The sequence below is a fragment of the Balaenoptera ricei genome, chromosome 9 (genome assembly GCF_028023285.1).
Source record: "Balaenoptera ricei isolate mBalRic1 chromosome 9, mBalRic1.hap2, whole genome shotgun sequence".
NCBI lineage: Eukaryota > Metazoa > Chordata > Mammalia > Artiodactyla > Balaenopteridae > Balaenoptera > Balaenoptera ricei.
This window is the reverse complement of record NC_082647.1, coordinates 15,123,554-15,141,496: the sequence shown is the minus strand read 5'-3', so window position 1 is coordinate 15,141,496 and position 17,943 is coordinate 15,123,554. Positions and strand designations below refer to the sequence as shown.

General features: G+C 41.7%; 1 protein-coding gene across 2 annotated transcripts in view; it reads right to left on the bottom strand.

Annotated features, from left to right (window-relative positions):
• The window catches only part of KIAA1549 (KIAA1549 ortholog), a 144,351-nt gene that overhangs the window by 74,386 nt on the left and 52,022 nt on the right, over positions 1-17,943 (bottom strand). The window contains exons 2-7 of one of the 2 annotated variants that reach the window (XM_059933253.1): positions 8,040-10,745; positions 6,859-6,947; positions 5,609-5,786; positions 3,608-3,738; positions 1,416-1,599; positions 220-279 (exon numbers count right to left, since the gene is read on the bottom strand). In XM_059933253.1, the coding sequence (XP_059789236.1) occupies positions 220-279; positions 1,416-1,599; positions 3,608-3,738; positions 5,609-5,786; positions 6,859-6,947; positions 8,040-10,745 (3,348 nt within the window). Of the gene's footprint in view, positions 1-219; positions 280-1,415; positions 1,600-3,607; positions 3,739-5,608; positions 5,787-6,858; positions 6,948-8,039; positions 10,746-17,943 lie in introns of those variants that run through there. The other variant, XM_059933252.1, reaches the window with a different exon arrangement.

Below are 17,943 nucleotides of genomic sequence, written 5' to 3'. Positions count from 1 at the left end.
TTTTAAAGAAAGCCAATCCTTTTTGTGCCGTAACTCAGTGGGACACATTCCCACAGCCAAATTTGAATCCCTTTCTCATTCATTCTTTGCCAAGAATCTAAGGTACATTTTGCCCTGAATTTAGGACTCAGAAACAGGAAAGGCAGTATCTTTCTCAATACCCCCCCACAGACTTCTCACTCTTACAGTTCCCAAAAACATTACGTAAGTTAAACATACCTGTTCTTACCCAAGAGGACTTCAACAACTGCGATAAGTTAAGCTGTGGGTACTGGAAGGCTATAAAAAGCAAAGGGTGAGAAAGGGAGAAAGGTACGTAAAAAACCTGTTTGCAACAGTCAGAAAGGTGAGTGTTCTCGGGAGCGCTGGGTAACTCACAGCACACTGCTTCTCCTACACTAATCAGCTCTGCCTATGGAAGAAAAAAGTGCCAGCTGGCGGGAAGGCAGGGTCAGTGGGAGGGTCCTGAGCACCTTAGTCTCCGGGAGAAAGAGGGAGAAAAAGAAAGAAAGGGCTTACTCAAGTAACACGATGGGACACTACTTCACAGAGAGCTCACCCGTAAGTTCCCCTTGAAATGTCATTGTTCCAGAGCAATGAATTTTTCACACCGTGCTCCTCAGAGCCCTGGAATTTCCCAGCAATGACTCAGGCAGGGTAAAGTGACAATCTTCTATCTATCACTGAAAGTTGCTATTTGTAAATAACAATTTTACCCCTGTCTACTTCTGCATTTTACAAGTTATTCCTTTCCATTTAATTAACAGTACACGAAAATACGACAAGAATCATTAAACCTTCTGGCTGCTCCATTCTGAAAAAGAATCTGATATCTTTTTTGCCTGACTTCAACTCTGGAATCTACTGTATTTGGGGTGGAATCTACTGTATTTTAAACGTTTTGAAGTAAACGTTTCCCCTACCTCCACTCCGTTTGTACTATGAATTAAATCGCTTCCACCAGGAAGGAAGGTTTTGTTTGTTTTCATTTCTGTTTCTTTTTTCTTTCTAAGTGTACACACAGTGAACCTCACTCTTTCTGGTGTACAGTTTTATGGGTTTTGACAAATGCATGGACATGTGGAACCACCACCACAATAAAAATACAAGACATTCCCATCACCCCCCTGAAAATTGCTTTCCTCGCATCCTTCACCCCTGGAAACCAAAAATCTGTTCTCAGTCTCTCTGGTTTCACCTTTTCCAGACTGGTATAATCTTTGATAGTGCCCTTGGCTCTCTAAAGAGAATAATAAAGCAAGCCCAGTGGGAGAGAAGGGTTCTGGAGGCCCACCCTGGCATGATCTGAGAAGCTCCAATTTATAGTCCAGATTTCTGTTAGCTATTTTATTTGAAAAGAAGAGGTCCGCCAACACGAGCACTCGCAGCCACGTCCCCAGGACAGCGGCACTCACGTTCAGCAATCTGCAGCACTGGGTATCCCAGGTAGAAACTGAACTCCACCACGCTCAAGTTCCTTAGCATTTCGCTCACTTCAGACCCATTCAGAAACCCCTGCGAGCCTCTGACAGCAAAGACGATGTTCACTGGGCCCCGGCGAGGCGCCAGCCTTGAAGACCCCACAGTGATATTCAAGATCTGAAAGAAAGAAATCAGAATAAGCTTCTAAAATAAATTAAAATGTCTAGCCAAAAGCCTGACTATGATTTTGCTCTCACAATTTCCCTCACCAAGTTTTTTTTAAAGGAGCATTTTTAAAGGAAGAGTAATTGGCTTCACAACCTGGTTCCCTTTTGTAATACTCTTAAACCCTTAGTTTATTGAAAATGTTTCTTACATTAAGTGGGGAACTGAGCACATGTATTTATAGTCCCTCCCCTTTTCTTTCCCACCCCAAATCCCACTGAAATAACAACAAGATGAACAAAGGGGAATAAATCCACAACAGCACTGAGAATGGAAGAAAACCAGAGATTCTGTCAAACTACTGAAAGATGGAGAGAGGGTGGGATCATGTTGATACAAACCAGAACAGAGGGAACCGAGACCCCAAACACACACAGGCACAGACCACAGTAGACTGAGAGTGGTCTCCCTCAGGGGCCCCAGGAGGCCTCCACGGCAGAGATCTGCAGGAGCTGAGACTAGGGTGGGCTGCGGGACCGTGATCCGGGTCACTAATTAAACACTGAGTGCCAACAGCTGAGTCGGTTGTCTCCCTCCCTTCTCCCTTCCAACTTCACACCCAGGCCAACTCAGAAGCGCTAGCAGCTCCACCTTCACCCCAGGAGCCCGAAGAACTGCTCCCTGAGGAAGATGAGCTCCCTGCCTGAGAGGACCGAAGACTCACTGTGGCGTGGCCCCCTAGGCAGGAAGGTGGGTGGAGTTAACCGCAGTGCACACAAGAGACAAAGAAAGAAAGAGAGTGAGAGAATGAGCAGCTCTGCCATGAAAAACACACTAACTCGCTCCATCCCCAGGGTACAACCTCCTCATCTCACACGGTGGGCAGGGGTGCCCACGCTGCCTGTCCATGACCACACATTGCCTGGTACCCAGGGCTCCAGTGAATCCTCCCATCAGGAGACAAGGCTTATGTATATGTAGACACAGACTCTACAGCTGAAGTGGAAAGATGAACAAGGTGCCAAAACTAACCACCTGCTTCCTCATTCCTAGAGACAGCCAGCAATGGTCCACAGGTGATTACAGAAACCTAACAGCACGAAAGTGAAGGACCAAGATCAACACAGAGCAATGGCAAAGAATGCAGAGAAAACAGAGACAACTTAGTACATGGAAGACAACATATTAAAAATACTAATTAATGTCTCCAGAAACTTTCAAGGAAATATCGTATCATCATTCAAGATAAGCCTGCATCATAACAGGAAAGGCTGCAATGAAAAAAGAGCAAATAAAAATGAGAAAACAATGATGGCTAAAAGAAAATTCAATAGAGGGACTGAATAACATAATGAACACAGCTGAAGACTAAATTAATAACTTAGAGGACAAGGTTTAGAAATCTGTAAAAATAGGGAATTTAAAAAAGAAATGGAAAAAATAAGAAATATGGAGGGTGAATCCAGGATCACCAAAATCTACTTAAAATGAATTTGAGAAAGAGAGAACCAAGAATATGGAGGGATAAATATCAAAGAAATGTAAAAACATCAGCAGTTTCCACGTAATACATACAAAACCTATCCTTTGATTAGTAGCTATGTTTTTAGAGTGAAGAACTGCATTTCATGGTATTCCATGAAACAAAATTCCATAATATGAAACACTAGTGTATTTAGGCATTTCCCCCATTGGATATTTAAGTTGATACTTAAAGTTGATATTTAAGTTCTTTTCTGGAACATTCTTGCATTTCCTACATAGGCTCATCTCTCTTCAGCTCACCGTATCTGAACTCCCTGGTTACTGGCTCCTCTACAATGTTCAAATATACTTAGACTATTCATGCTCTGTGGACTCGATATGGCCATGGAAAGACATGATTTCTAATCCATGTGAACTAAATCTCCTCTGCTGGAGGGGATTAGTAAGAGTTAAGTGTGTCTTAAACAAAACATTATGAAACTAGTTCCTCTTTAAAAGAGAAAGCATCTTGTTCTGCATTCGATGCTATTCTCACCTGCACCGTGAGGTTATACGTCCCCTGGTGATGTTTTCTCACTTCAGAGAGAGCTATCATCAGGCCTTTCTCGATGCGCTGGGTGAAGTTGCAGAAGCCCGTATCCACACTCTGAGGCACAAACTGCAGTACTGAAAAGAAGGACAGTATCACAGTCCCATGAACAAGGTGTTTCTTTAGTATTAAGTAACGAGAAGAGGGAGAAAATAGTGTGTAAATCAATGAACTCTGATCCATAGTACAGGATTAAGTACTATGATGTGTTATTATTTTTTAATTGAGGTAGTTGATGTACATTATTATATAAGTTTCAGGTGTATAACACAGTGATTCACAATTTTTAAAGGTTATACTCCATCCATAGTTATTATAAAATATTGGCTATATTTCCTGTATTGTACAATATATCCTTGAAGCTTATTTATTTTATACATAGTAGTTTGTACCTCTTAATCCCCTACCCCTATATTGCCCCTCCCCCCTTGCCTCTCTCCACTGGTAACCACTAGTTTGCTCTCTATATCTATGAGTCTGTTTCTTTTTTGTTATATTCACTAGCTTGCTTTATTTTTTAGATTCCACACATAAGTGATATCATACAGTATTTGTCTTTGTCTGACATATTTCACTTAGTATAATACACTCTAAGTCCATCCATGTTGCTACAAATGGCAAAATTTTCATTCTTTTCTTATGGCTTAGTAGTATCCCATTGTGTGTGTGTGTGTGTGTGTGTGTGTGTGTGTGTGTGTGTGTACCACATCTTCTTTATCCATTCATCTGCTGAGGGGCACTTGGGTTGCTTCCATGTCTTGCCAACTATAAATAATGCTGCTATGAACACTGGGGTGCATGTATCTTTTCAAATTAGTGTTTTCTTTTTTTTTGGATACATACCCAAGAGTGGAACTGCTGGGTCATATGGTAGTTCTATTTTTAGTTTTTTGAGAAACCTTCATTCTGTTTTCCATAGTGGCTGCACCAATTTACATTCCTACCAACAGTGTACGAGGGTCTATGATGTGTTATTTATATGTATCATATCATGGAAATGTAGAAAGCCAACTGTACCAAATGACTACACACAAGGTGAAGGTGATTTGTATCACTTTAAAATGGAAAAATATCTAAGATAATAATTGGAGCATCAAAAGATGCAACACTGAAACATTTCAAATAGAAATAAATTCATTAGAGATGAATTCTTAAGTATTTATGGGTGAAACAACATGATACCTGGTATTGTTTTAAAACACCCTAGCTTCCTCAAAAAAAGTTTGTGTGAGATAGATGAAACAAAATTGGGAAAATGTTGATAATTTTTAAAGTTTGTACGGGCATAGGTGGGCTAAATATGGTATTCTCTCTACTTTTGTATATGTTTAAAAATGTCCATAATAAAAAGTTAAATGAGGGGACTTCCCTGGCGGTCCAGTGGTTAAGACTCCACGCTTCCACTGCAGGGGGCATGGGTTTGATCCCTGGTCGGGGAACTAAGATGCCACATGCCGTGCAGCAAGGCCAAAAAAAAAAAGTTAAATGACATTAAGGAATCACTGTTAATTTTAGGGGGTGTGATAATGATACTGTGGACAGATGTATGTGTATGTATGCATGTATATGTATGTATGTGTATATGTTATGTGTGTGTGTATATATGTTTAATAGTCTTATCTTTTAGAAGCATAGGCTGAAATATTTATGAATGAGACGACATGATGCCATATCAAAATAACATGAGAGGAGGGAGTGTCGATGGGGGTGTAGATGTAACAAAAGTGGCTAGGAGTTGAAAATTGTTGAAGCCATACAATGAGTACCTGCGGGTGCACTAAACTATTCTGTGTATTTTTGTATATGCTGGAAATTCTCCATAATTATAAAGTTTTTTGAAATTTAAATAACAAATTTTAACATAATCCTCCCCAAATTATTTTGGAACACAAAAAATAAAGTGAAATTCTATTTACAAATCAAAACAACTATGCTCAATTTTCTTACCCGTTTGAACTTGGAACCTGGACTCTGGCATAAGGAAGGAGGGTTTCACAGCCAAGATTAAAGGAGTCTGGTCACGAACAAGTTTACTATTTATAAGTACATTTATGACTGATATTGCTGTGTAAACGAAGGGACCAGATGTTACCAGAAAAGTGAAGTCAGCGAACAGTTCATAAACCTATGAAAATAAAAAATGCAATAGATGATAATTATCAAATTTGAGGGTACCATAATTCAAACTTAAAGGAAATCATACTGAGTAGAAAAAAAAGTTAAAAAAATAAATAGTTTTAAATGAAGGGGTATTGCTTCAGAGATAATTAAAATTTTATTTTAGTTATGCCTCTTACATATCTGTCAACTTTCTCAAAAACAGCACAAAATTACAAGAGCAAGGACAGTGAAAAAGAAGAAGAGTCAATAATATGAACCGAATAAGGAATTAAGGAGAATTCAAGGTGTTTTACTGTACTTACCCCCCATAAAAAGGAGCACTTACTCTACTAAGTAGAGCTGTCCAAAAGAAACATGTGAGCCACATATGCGATTTTTAAATTTCTAGTGGCCACATTAAAAAAAATAAAAAGAAACAGGTGAAATTAATTTTAAAAACATTTTACTTAAGCCAATATATCTGACATGTCATTTCAATTGTAGGCAATGCAAAAAATTATTGAGCTATTTTACATTCCTTTTTGCACTAAGTCTTTGAAATCTGGTGTGTATTTTGCACTGACAGCACATCTCACTTGGAACAAGCCCCATTTCACATGCTCAACAGCCACACGTGGCTCGTGGCTCTGTTCGGGATGGTGCAGGCCTAGAGCGGGGCTTTCTGAGCTTATCAGGAGAGAGAAGGCACCGGCAGACGTCCAGCAAAAAACATGTAGAAATCTATCTCTATCTCACTCGATGTACAGAAACATACATACGCACTCACTCTAAACTCTAATCCAAGCCCTTCCGTGTGAATAAAGGGAAGCGAGATCATTAGGTCATCACCCCAAACTCTGGTCTTAGAGCCCTTTGTTCCAGCTCTGCCAGCACATCCCCGTGATGGACTAAACCTGGCCTCATCTGGGGTCAGAAGGGGCTTCCCTGGAGAAGCAATGTTTGAGCAGAGGTCCAAAGGACGAGTAGGTGTCCACCAGGAGAAGGGAGGGGAGAGAGGAAAGCACATGTCCCACTCCCATTATGATGTGCATTCGACTCGGACTCCCCCACCAGACTTCCGTGCCGCAGGCACCCACCTTGAGCTCCACCACACGGTTGAAGTGGCTCCTCAACACCTCTTTGATGGACATAATGATGTACTCCTGCACAGCTCTGCGGGCCAGCACTGCAAATTAGTTCAGTGTCATTATGAATAGGCAGAGGATCCACGGCCCTCCTGGGTCTCAGCGTGGAGAAAAAAGACCCAGCGCATTCTCCTCCCTCCTCCCCTCCACCTGCCCTGTCCGTCCGCTGCATTCCTGCTCCACCTCTCCTGCCATCTTCTCCCCCTTCTTCCTTTCTGTCCCCCATCCCCATCGACACCAATACAGAGAGCCAGGTTACTGATCAACCACATGCTGTACATATTAACAGGGCACCGACTTTATGCGCAACTTGCCACTTCTCAGGAGGAACGAGTGGGAGAGTCTGATCAAGGGGCCACAGTCACCAGACTTGTTCAGACATGACATCAAAGGTATTCCAGTTTCATGTGACTAAAGCAGCCGGCAGCTGCAAGGGAAGCTGCTGCCTGTCGGCTGGTGACTCGGACTAAAGGCTGGGGAGAAGGTCAAAGTCTGTGACCCAGTTCAGAGGATACTCAGCCACTCCATGTTCCTCCACTCCAAGTGACATTTACAGGACTATATAAGAATATAGTGCCCCCTCTTTTCCAGGAAAAGTCAGAACAGTAAATTAGTAAGAAATTGCAACGGTGGCCCTTACACATTTGCCCAACTAACTGCTTGAACGAAACGTGAAGGCGTTTTGCTTTAACCGTGTCATCTACGCATCCAATGGGTTATGAGCTCCAAAGACAAACATCCTAGCAAACATTTCTAAGGCTCCTTTAAATCTTTCCTTTGTTTTCATTGCTACTAATTTGTAATATTTTGTGGGCGCTTCTTATATGCTGGGCACTGGGTTAAATATTTTATATGCATTAATGCATTTAAATCTTTACAATAACCCAAAGAAGTAAGTGCCACCATCATCCCTGTTTAATAGTTGAGGAAACTGAGGCTTAGAGAAGCCTAACTGTCTAACTGTCTGGAGGACTCAGGGGAGCTGGCAAAGCAGTGAAGCCTACAACCCAGGAGTCGTCTGGGTCCAAAGCCCACACTCTTTGCCACGATGCTACACATCACATGAGCATTTCGTATCAACACCTCTGGAAGATCACCCCAACCAAGAGAAGTGATGCGAAGCAGGGCCTTACCAGTTGTGATCAAATAGGCATCGGGAACCGTGATATCACACACATACGGCGACTTGGCGGTGACCAGCGCTGGAGTATGAACCGTCGCTTCGGGAGCCGGGGTGGTCGCGGGATGAAGGGATGGCGGGGGGAGAACCGTGCCGCCCTCATGGCGATTCTGACTCACGGTTCTGCTGTTCAGGGTGGTGTGAACAGAATTCTCAGGGGCAGCACCGGTGTCAGATGTGCTCAGCTCAGTGGAGGTGTTCCTCGGTAAATCTGTGGGTGTGAACGATGGGCCACGCGTACCATCCGGCTCTGTAGGCAGAGGCGAGCGGATCACCTCAGGAAGAAACGAGGATGCCGATGGCAGGTACCCAGTGCTGGCCACCACTGTGGTGACAGGGATGACTTCAGAGAAAGAGGGTAAGACGGACGTGGGATTGTTCATAGCACTGACACCACCATCAGAAGGTGTCAGGGTTGAAAAGACAGAAGATTCCGTTAAAACGGGTGTAGTAGGAACAGCAGTCAAAAGTGATGTTAAGTGGGTTTCAGCAGTCAAAATGGGCTCAGAACTGGAGGGCACCAGTGTGGGGACTGCAGATTCATGGGACATGAGTGAAAACTCAAAATAGGAGGTAGTTGCAGTGATAGCTGAGGTAAAATGAGCTCCGGCATCTGTGGGTGACACTGTGGGTGCTTCAGAAAACTGTGGAGAACTGGAGGGAAAGCTGGAGAGTAGTGACATTTCAGAGTAACTAGGGAGAAAAGTGAAGGTGCTTAAAAGAAGGTCTGAGCTTGGCCAGAGCTGAGAAAACTCAAGGTTTGTGGAATTGGGAACAGAAAGCTGAGGTGACCGAGAATTGGTAGAGTTGGTCAACAGAAGTGTCTCAACCAAGGTAGAAAATGCCTGAGAAATGAAGGTGGACAGATCACTTGACCTCGGAGACGGAGAAGCAAGTACTTCTGAAGATGGAGAGACCCAGCTGCTGAATTCCAGTGGTGGAGTGGAGAAAAAACTGGATGTAAAATCCCAAATACTTGCACTTTCACGCTGGGAAAAACTGGCAGGTTCTCGGTCAGGGAAAAGCGAAGGCTGTGCCGACAGGTCCAAACTGTAAGACGTAAGAAGACCTGGGCCTCCGACAGCAAGCGATGCTGTGTTTTTGTTTGCTGTGATGGGGAAAGAAGAGTCAAGGAGAGCACCTGGGGTGACCGAGGAAAGCACGGCTGTCACACTGGATGGCATTACTTGAGTTTCGGCGACAGAGGAGGAGCGAAAAGCAGCAGCGTCAAGTGACACAGGCACAGAGAGGTGGCCCTGGGGAGGGGACACTTGTGCGGTCATAACACTACTCATTTCCCCCTCAGCTGAAATACCGACGCTCGTTGCTGAGATTTCCACAGATGGAGAAGAGAGGGGAACCATCGGTCTTGAGGGGAAAAGTGTATGAAATTCTTGAGGGCCTTCGTCAAATTCAGAGAAGTCCACTGTGACACTGCTCAGTGGAGAGATGCTGCCCACTTCTGAGGGCCCTGAGAGGGTCGGGGACAGGGTCTCAGCACCATCCCCTGAGCCCACGTCCTTCTCCGTGAGGCTCGATGACAGCACGTACCGAGGCGACACCGCAGTGCAGGACACACACCACGTGTACGGTCTGAACGAAGACACTGGGCTCCAGACGTGAGTGTCACCCGCACGACTTGGGGCCGCTGAATGGCCAGGCAATTCTGATGCCTCACTGGAGCTGGCGGGAAGACAGGGGTTATGTGAAACACCGGCTGATTGAGTAGAGAACAATCCAGACGCAAGAGGAGTTGAAAACAAAGCCAAATGTGCACTGCTGCGGCCAAAGGCAAGGGCCATCTGGGACAGAGCTGCAGAGCGGTGTGTGCCTGGAGAGACGGTTTCATCCAGACTTCCACCCAAAGCAGCAGTCACGTCAGAGTATCTGTCTGTACCTGCGGCCAGAGCATCCTCTGGAGGCGGTGAGACCTGCCCGGACAGGGGAGGAGGCTGCCGAGTGACACCATCACGTGGCGGTCGAGGCTCAGAATACTGCGAGCTGAGAAGGAAGGTTTCTGCACCCTCTACTCCCGAAGCCATGATCTCTGGCAAAGTCCTACTTGAAACGTGCCCGTAAGTGTCAGTAGGATAAAACACCAAGTTCCTACTAGGAGTTGGAATTATGCCCTTGGAAGTGGGAAAAGCTGACAGAAAAGCACTGAAATGATTGGGGGATTCAGCAGACATTGTTGGTTGTTGCACTGTGTTTTGCCAGGCAGATGTCACTTCTTCATCTTGTAAAGAAATGATGGGTAACGATGGAGTCGGCACGGAGTCTAACGTTTCTTTGAGCAGCCCTGGCAGACTGTGTGAGACGTATCGTATGGGAGAAACCACGCGGGAAGTGGTCCAGGAAGTCTCTGGCAAAAAGTTATCCATTTCATCATCATCTATGACCTCGTTGCTCGTCACGGACACATAATTTGCCACAAAGATGCTGTGATCTGCTGTACTTTGGGTCCATTTTCCTTGGTTAAAAAAGTTTGTATCAAAAGTACTGGGGGATGGAGATGATCTGACGTGGAGAGAACTGCTTTGCTGGGACCCTGGAGCGGCTTCTGTTAAGGCCACATGTGCAGTGCTGTGCACGGCGCTTTCCCTTGGCGTGAACTCCAAGGAGGATAAAGAAAGGTTGTGCTGTTCCAGAGGGAGCTCATCTACAAAGAAAATAACAGCTGAGTTTAGCTGCAAGGCAATGAAAGTCATACTGCTAATATTTTGTTTCAGATATAAAAATATCCTCAATCAACAGATATCCACTCACTGTGAACAGCCACGATTCACGGTTAGAAGTTAAACAACCAACTGGAAGTCAGAAATTGCCACAGTTACTGTCAGCATAATACCTGCGAATAGTCGTAAATTTGAGCACCACTTCTACTTAAGCGTGTGTGTGTGTGTGTGTGTGTGTGTGTGTGTGTGTGCACACTGACATGTTTCTCTTACTTTCTAACACCACCACAGAATACTGTAAATGGAAGAGGCCTTACGGGCCTGTCTTGTCTGTTCTCTCTCATTTATCACATGAGAAAGAGAGAAGGTAACTAAATCAATTACATGATCACCCAGGCAGAGGTGGAGCTGGTATCTGCACATAAGCCTGCCTTGACTCCCAAGCCCATGTCCTTTTTCTTCCATAAGAGTTGGCTCTTACGAGAAATGATCATGACCACTCTGACAGCATCACTCACCACCCAGGGAAGAGGGTTCAGCAGTTTCCTAGTTATAGGACCTTCCACATAAAGACCTCAGACTACCTCCAGGCTCACCTCTCATCATTCCCTGCTCCACTCTCACGCCTTCCCAACGAGGCTCTGGCCGAATGAGCTACCCAGATTCTCTGTGGCTTGGTGTTTTGCACATTCTTCTCTCTCTGCCTGGGATGCCCTTCCCAGGCTCTCCACCTGGATTACTCCTACCGGCCCTGCAGATGCAGCACAGATACTACCTCCCTCCTCAATACTCCAAAGCTGGGTGAGTGCCTCTCCCTAGGTTCTACCTGTCACATCCCTGATTGTGCCCCACTGAAATGAACTGTCTGCTCATTATACTCCGAGATTCTTGAGGAGAGAAACTGTTGATCTGTTACCCCAGTGCCTAGCACAGTGAGTGACATATACTAAGAGCTCGATAAACATCTGTTAAGTGAATGAATAAATCAATGAATGAATGAATGGTGTCTGAGGACCAAGTTCTGATATGTGCCAAAAGCATCCCATCATCCTCTCAAACTTTCATATTCTTCATCCTTGTGACAGCTGTCACTATCATTTAAGTGGCTTAGGTATCTCCATCTGCAATTCAGGTACACTGTATAGAGAGGCAGGAAATGTGATGGCCCAGACCCCTGATGAAGGCCCAGGGCACAGGTCCTAGAGGAACACTGAAACAGAGAGCTTAGAGGGACACTGGACCAGACAGCCTGATGGTCAAGCATGACTGCAAAGTTACAAAACACGTAAGAAATAAGGTATTATGAAAAAGAGTCAAGAGAAACCGCCCCCAAAAGTAAAAAGAAGAAACCCACACAAACAGTATCAGATTTGTAAAGACTTCAGATATTGGAATTATAGGATACATTTTTGAAAGTGTGTTTAATTCATTTAAAATAATAAAGAAGGGACTGAAAACATGAGTAAGGAGCAAGAGGCTATGAAAATGGTCAGAAAGATTTGAAAAACCAAAAGAATATTTGGAAATGAAACAATAATTAAAATTTTTAAACTCAATATACAATATGTAATAAACAATAAACAGCAATTTAGACACAGCTGAAGAGAGATTTAGTGAACTGGGGGACAGACCTGGAAATTACTCAGAATGTACCACAGAGAAACAAAAAGAGGAGAAACGTAAAAAAGAGAAGAGATGTGAACACAGAATGAGTCCAACACATATTTGATCAAAGTTTTAAAAAACAGTAATGGAGGGAATTGGGCAGAGACAATATTCAAAGAGACAGTGCTAAGAACTGTCCAAAACAGTAAGAGACATGAATCCTTGAATTCAGGAAGACAAAGAATCCCAAACCACGTGAATTTTTTTTTTAAAACCCATACCTATACACATGACGATACCACAGAACACCAAAGACAAAGAGAAATTGTACAGGCAGTCAGAGAAAAGGAATGGCAATTACACCATGAGATAACTACTTCACAGAACTAGGGGCCAATTCACAATGAAATAACATCTTCAAAGTGCTGAGAGAAGATACTGACATCTAGATTTGAATAAACAGCAATACTCTCCATTTGTTAAAAGAAGGACATTTTCAGATTTAAAAAAAGTGGTTATACCAACAGAAGAAGTCTTTCTAAACAAGGATACATCAATACTTCAAAAGAAAAGGTAATTATCCCAGAGCGAAGATCTGAGAAGAAACAGAGAATAAACAAATGATAAAAATATGGTTAAATCTAAACAAACATTGATGGTATAAATGAACAATAATACTATGTAATTTGTAAGGTTACAAAAGACATAATACAGAATTAAAATAGCTTGTTACATTGCACAGAAGCTGAAACGGGGGCGTCCAGAGGAATCTGTGACTCACTAGCAGAGATGAAAATCAAGAGTTAAGACAAAATTCTATGAACAGATTTTGTGTGTATACACCAAAATCTGTAAGTGATATTTAGTCATATATTTATATAGATGAAATATTTCTAGCTGGTTCCATTAGCATCTGAAAGTTACAAACTTACAGCAGATAGAAGCTGCTTACTTTATTTTTTATTGGCGTATAGTTGATTTACAATGTTGTGTTAGTTTCAGGTGTACAGCAAAGTGAATCATATATATATATATATATATATATATATATATATATATATATATATATATATCCTCCTTTTTTTAGATTCTTTTCCCATATAGGTCTTTACAGAGTATTCAGATTCAGTAGAGTTCCCTGTGCTATACAGTAGGTCCTTATTGTCTATTTTATATATAGTACTGTGTATGTATCAATCCCAATCTCCCAATTTATCTCTCTCCCCCCTGGTAACCATAAGTTTGTTTTTTACACCTGTAACTCTATTTCTGTTCTGTAGATAAGTTCATTTGTATGCTTTTCTTAGGTTCCACATATAAATGATATCATATGATATTTGTCTTTCTCTGTCTGACTTACTTCACTCAGTATGACAATCTCTAGGTCCATCCATGTTGGTGCAAATGGCATTATTTCGTTTTCTTTTATGGCTGAGTAATAGTCCATTGCATATATGTACCACATCTTCTTTATCCATTCCTCTGTTGACAGATATTTAGGTTGCTTCCATGTCCTGGCTGTTGTAAATAGTGCTGCAGTGAATGCTGGGGTGCATGTGTCTTTTCAAATTATGGTTTTCTCTGGATATATGCCCAGGAGTGAGATTGCTGGAACATATGGCACGCTATTTTTAGTTTTTTAAGGAACCTCCATACTGTTCTCCATAGTGGCTGTACCAATTTACATCCCCACCAACAGTGTAGGAGGGTTCCCTTTTCTCCACACCCTCTTCAGCATTTATTGTTTGTAAATTTTTTTGATGATGGCCATTCCAACTGGCGTGAGGTAATACCTCATTGTAGTTTTCATTTGCATTTCTCTAATAATTAGTGATGTTGAGCATCTTTTCATGTGCTTTTGAGCTGTCGGTATGTCTTCTTTGGAGAAATGTCTATTTAGATCTTCTGCCCATTTTTTTGATTGGGTTGTTTATTTTTTTGATATGGAGCTGCATGAGCGGTTTGTATATTTTGGAGATTAATCCCTTGTTGGTTGCTTCATTTGCAAATATTTTCTCCCTTTCTGAGGGTTGTTTTTTCATTTTGTTTATGGTTTTCTTTGCTGTGTAAAAGCTTTTAAGTTTCATTAGGTCCCATTTGTTTATTTTTGTTTTTATTTCATTATCCTAGGAGGTGGATCTAAAAAGATCTTGCTGTGATTTATGTCAGAGTGTTCTGCCTATGTTTTCCCCTAAGAGTTTTATAGTATCTGGCCTTACATTTAGGTCTTTAATCCATTTTGAGTTTATTTTTGTGTATGGTTTTAGGGAATGTTCTAATTTCATTCATTTACATGTAGCTGTCCAGTTTTCCCAGCACCACTTATTGAAGAGGCAGTCTTTTCTCCATTGTATATTCTTGCCTCCTTTGTCATAGATTAGGTGACCATAGGTGTGTGGGTTTATCTCTGGGCTTTCTATCCTGTTCCATTGATTTATATTTCTGTTTTTGTGCCAGTACCATACTGTCTTGATTAATGTAGCTTTGTAGTATAGTCTAAAGTCGGGGAGCCTGATTCCTCCAGCTCCATTTTTCTTTCTCAAGACTGCTTTGGCTATTCGGGGTGTTTTGTGTCTCCATACAAATTTTAAGATTTGTTTGTTCTAGTTCTGTGAAAAATGCCATTGGTAATTTGATAGGGATTGCATTGAATCTGTAGATCGCTTTGGGTAGTATAGTCATTTTTACAATATTGATTCTTCCAGTCCGAGAACATGGTATATCTCTGCATATTTTTGTGTCATCTTTTGTTTCTTTCATCAGTATCTTGTACTTTTCTGAGTACAGGTCTTTTGCCTCCTTAGGTAGGTTCATTCCTAGGTATTTTACTCTTTTTGATGCGATGGTAAATGGGATTGTGTCCTTGATTTCTCTTTCTGATCTTTCATTGTTAGTATATAGGAATGCAAGAGATTTCTGCGTATTAATTTTGTATCCTGCAACTTTACCAAATTCATTGATGAGCTTTAGTAGTTTTCTGGTAGCATCTTTAGGATTTTCTATGTATAGTATCATGTCATCTGTCAACAGTGACAGTTTTACTTCTTTTTCAATTTGGATTCCTTTTATCTTTTTCTTCTCTGATTGCTGTGGCTACGACTTCCAAAACTATGTTGAATAATAGTGACGAGAGTGGACATCCTTGTCTTATTCCTGATCTTAGAGGAAATGCTTTCAGTTTTTCACCACTGAAAATGATGTTTGCTGTGGGTTTGTCATATATGGCCTTTATTATGTTGAGGTAGGTTCCCTCTATGCCCACTTTCTGTAGAGGTTTTATCATAAATGGGTGTTGAATTTTGTCAAACATTTTCTGCATCTATTGAGATGATCATATTCCTTTTATTCTTCAATTTGTTGATGTGGTATATCACACTGATTTGCAGATATTGAAAAATTCTTGCATCCTTGGGATAAATCCCACTTGATCATGGTGTATGATCCTTTTAATGTGTTGTTGGATTCAGTTTGCTAGTATTTTGTTGAGGATTTTTGCATCTATGTTCATCAGTGATACTGGCCTGTAGTTTTCTTTTTTTGTGACATTTTTGTCTGGTTTTGGTATCAGGGTGATGTTGGCCTCAGAAAATGAGCTTGGGAGTGTTCCTTCCTCTGAAATTTTTTGGAAGAGTTTCAGAAGGGTAGATGTTAGAAGCTGCTTACTTTAAAGGGTCACACTCCTTCATATGGAACATGACTTTTAAAAATGAATAGACAAAAAAAAAAAAAAATGAATAGACAATAAAAGAAAAAAACCATTTCTCAGAGATTTTAGGTTATTTCATAGCAATATTATTAGGCATTGGTTGTCTTCCATACAACCTGGCTCTAGGATTTCTTGTCTATGTGCTTTTACTATTTACCTGCCACATTCCAAGCATGGGTAAAAGTAAAAATGATACTTATTACAACTACAGTAAAGTAGCTGTTCTTCTCTACAGTAAAGGTTAAAAAGTTATAAATTTGAGAAGTAATAAAATTACAATATGTACAACTATGTAGCATAAAGATTTTACAGTTTTCCTAAGAATAAATTATTTTATGTGTCTGTTTTAAAACTCTGCTATGATATGATTTATTTTGAAATACAAGACCTGAACAGAGAGCAAGATCCCTTTTAAAATGAATCACAAACATATTCGTAAGTGCACTGGAAAACTGCAAGAGATAAAATAGCAAAGAAAGGAGCGTTTAGTGGCTAATTTATGAGCCCAAGTATCTGATGCAAATTAGAATTCAATCAATTCTGCCTACAAAGGACAAGGAACAGGAAAGGCAAAGTGATCAAAAGAATGAAAAATTCTCCTAGCTAGTAAAACTGAGAAACAAAAACCTCTATTAAGAACTGTGAGGTGAGCCAAGCTGTGAAGGTTTTCTTCCCCCTCCTTTTGGCCAAGCCCCAGGAGAGAGAAATCAACTCTAAAGAGACAGCTGCTGAAATGCCATGGGAATCACTTCTGTAGTTAATTCAGGAAGAGGTTAGAAAACCCAGGTGAGTGTCTCCCGGCAGAAAAGGCTTCGGAGACTCTAATTTCAAGCCCTGGAGATCAATTTTCAAGCTCTCAAGCATTAGGGCAGACAAGAGTGAAAGGTTCTCTCTCTGACGACAGAGAGAAAGGAATGGGGATGATATATGCGTGATGGGGGATCTTGTTAAGATGCAGGCACTGTCCAGCAGGGCTGGGGTTGGGGGGTGGCCTCCACTGAGCTTCTGCATGGCTCTCGGGGGGGCCAGGCCTAACCACATTCTGAGTAGCAAGCACTAAGCCACTTTCTCCTGTATAGACGGTACGACACATACGTATCCAGTGCCGATCTTGTACCTCCTCCTTTGCTAGGTCCCTGCCATGCTATATGTAACAGAGCAGGAACTGCCCTGGTGCCATGCAGATTCACAGTGATTAAAAATTCACGAGACAAAACCGCAGACAGTACGACACCAAAGGTGAACCCCCCAAAGTGACCTACAAACTGTGGGTGACAATGCTGTGTCAGCGCAGGTTCATTCGTTGTAACAAATGTACTGCTCTGGTGGGGATGTTAACAGTGGGGGAGGCTAAGCATGGGTGAGGGCAGGGAGTATATGGGAAATCGCTGTACCTTCCTCTCACTTTTGCTGTGAACCTAAAACTGCTCTTTAAAAAAAAAGAAATCTTAAAAAAAAAAAAAAAAACATAAAACTTTTTTAAAAAAACTCATGAGGGAGATGTCTGTCTCTAGGAATGTTTTGGTCTCACTCCCAAAGCAGAATTTGGTGTTTTACTGATATTTACCCTTTTTGAAAGTCATATTTTTCCATCTGGAAATCTTCCCTAAATATAGTAGTCGATCATGGAATCATGAACTTTTCAAGCTGAATGGATCCTTTAAGACCTCAGCAATCCCCTCGCAATGAAAACGAGGCTCAGAGTTTAAGCTGACTTGCTCAAAATAGCATCAAGGCAGAGCCAGCTAGAAAGGCAGGTTCATAAGTCCTCAGTGGTTGAATGCTCTTCACACCACACCATGTTTAGTCACATCAGCCCATTTCATTAAGACTGCCAGTGAATAAATTACATTGAAAAACATGCTAAGTTA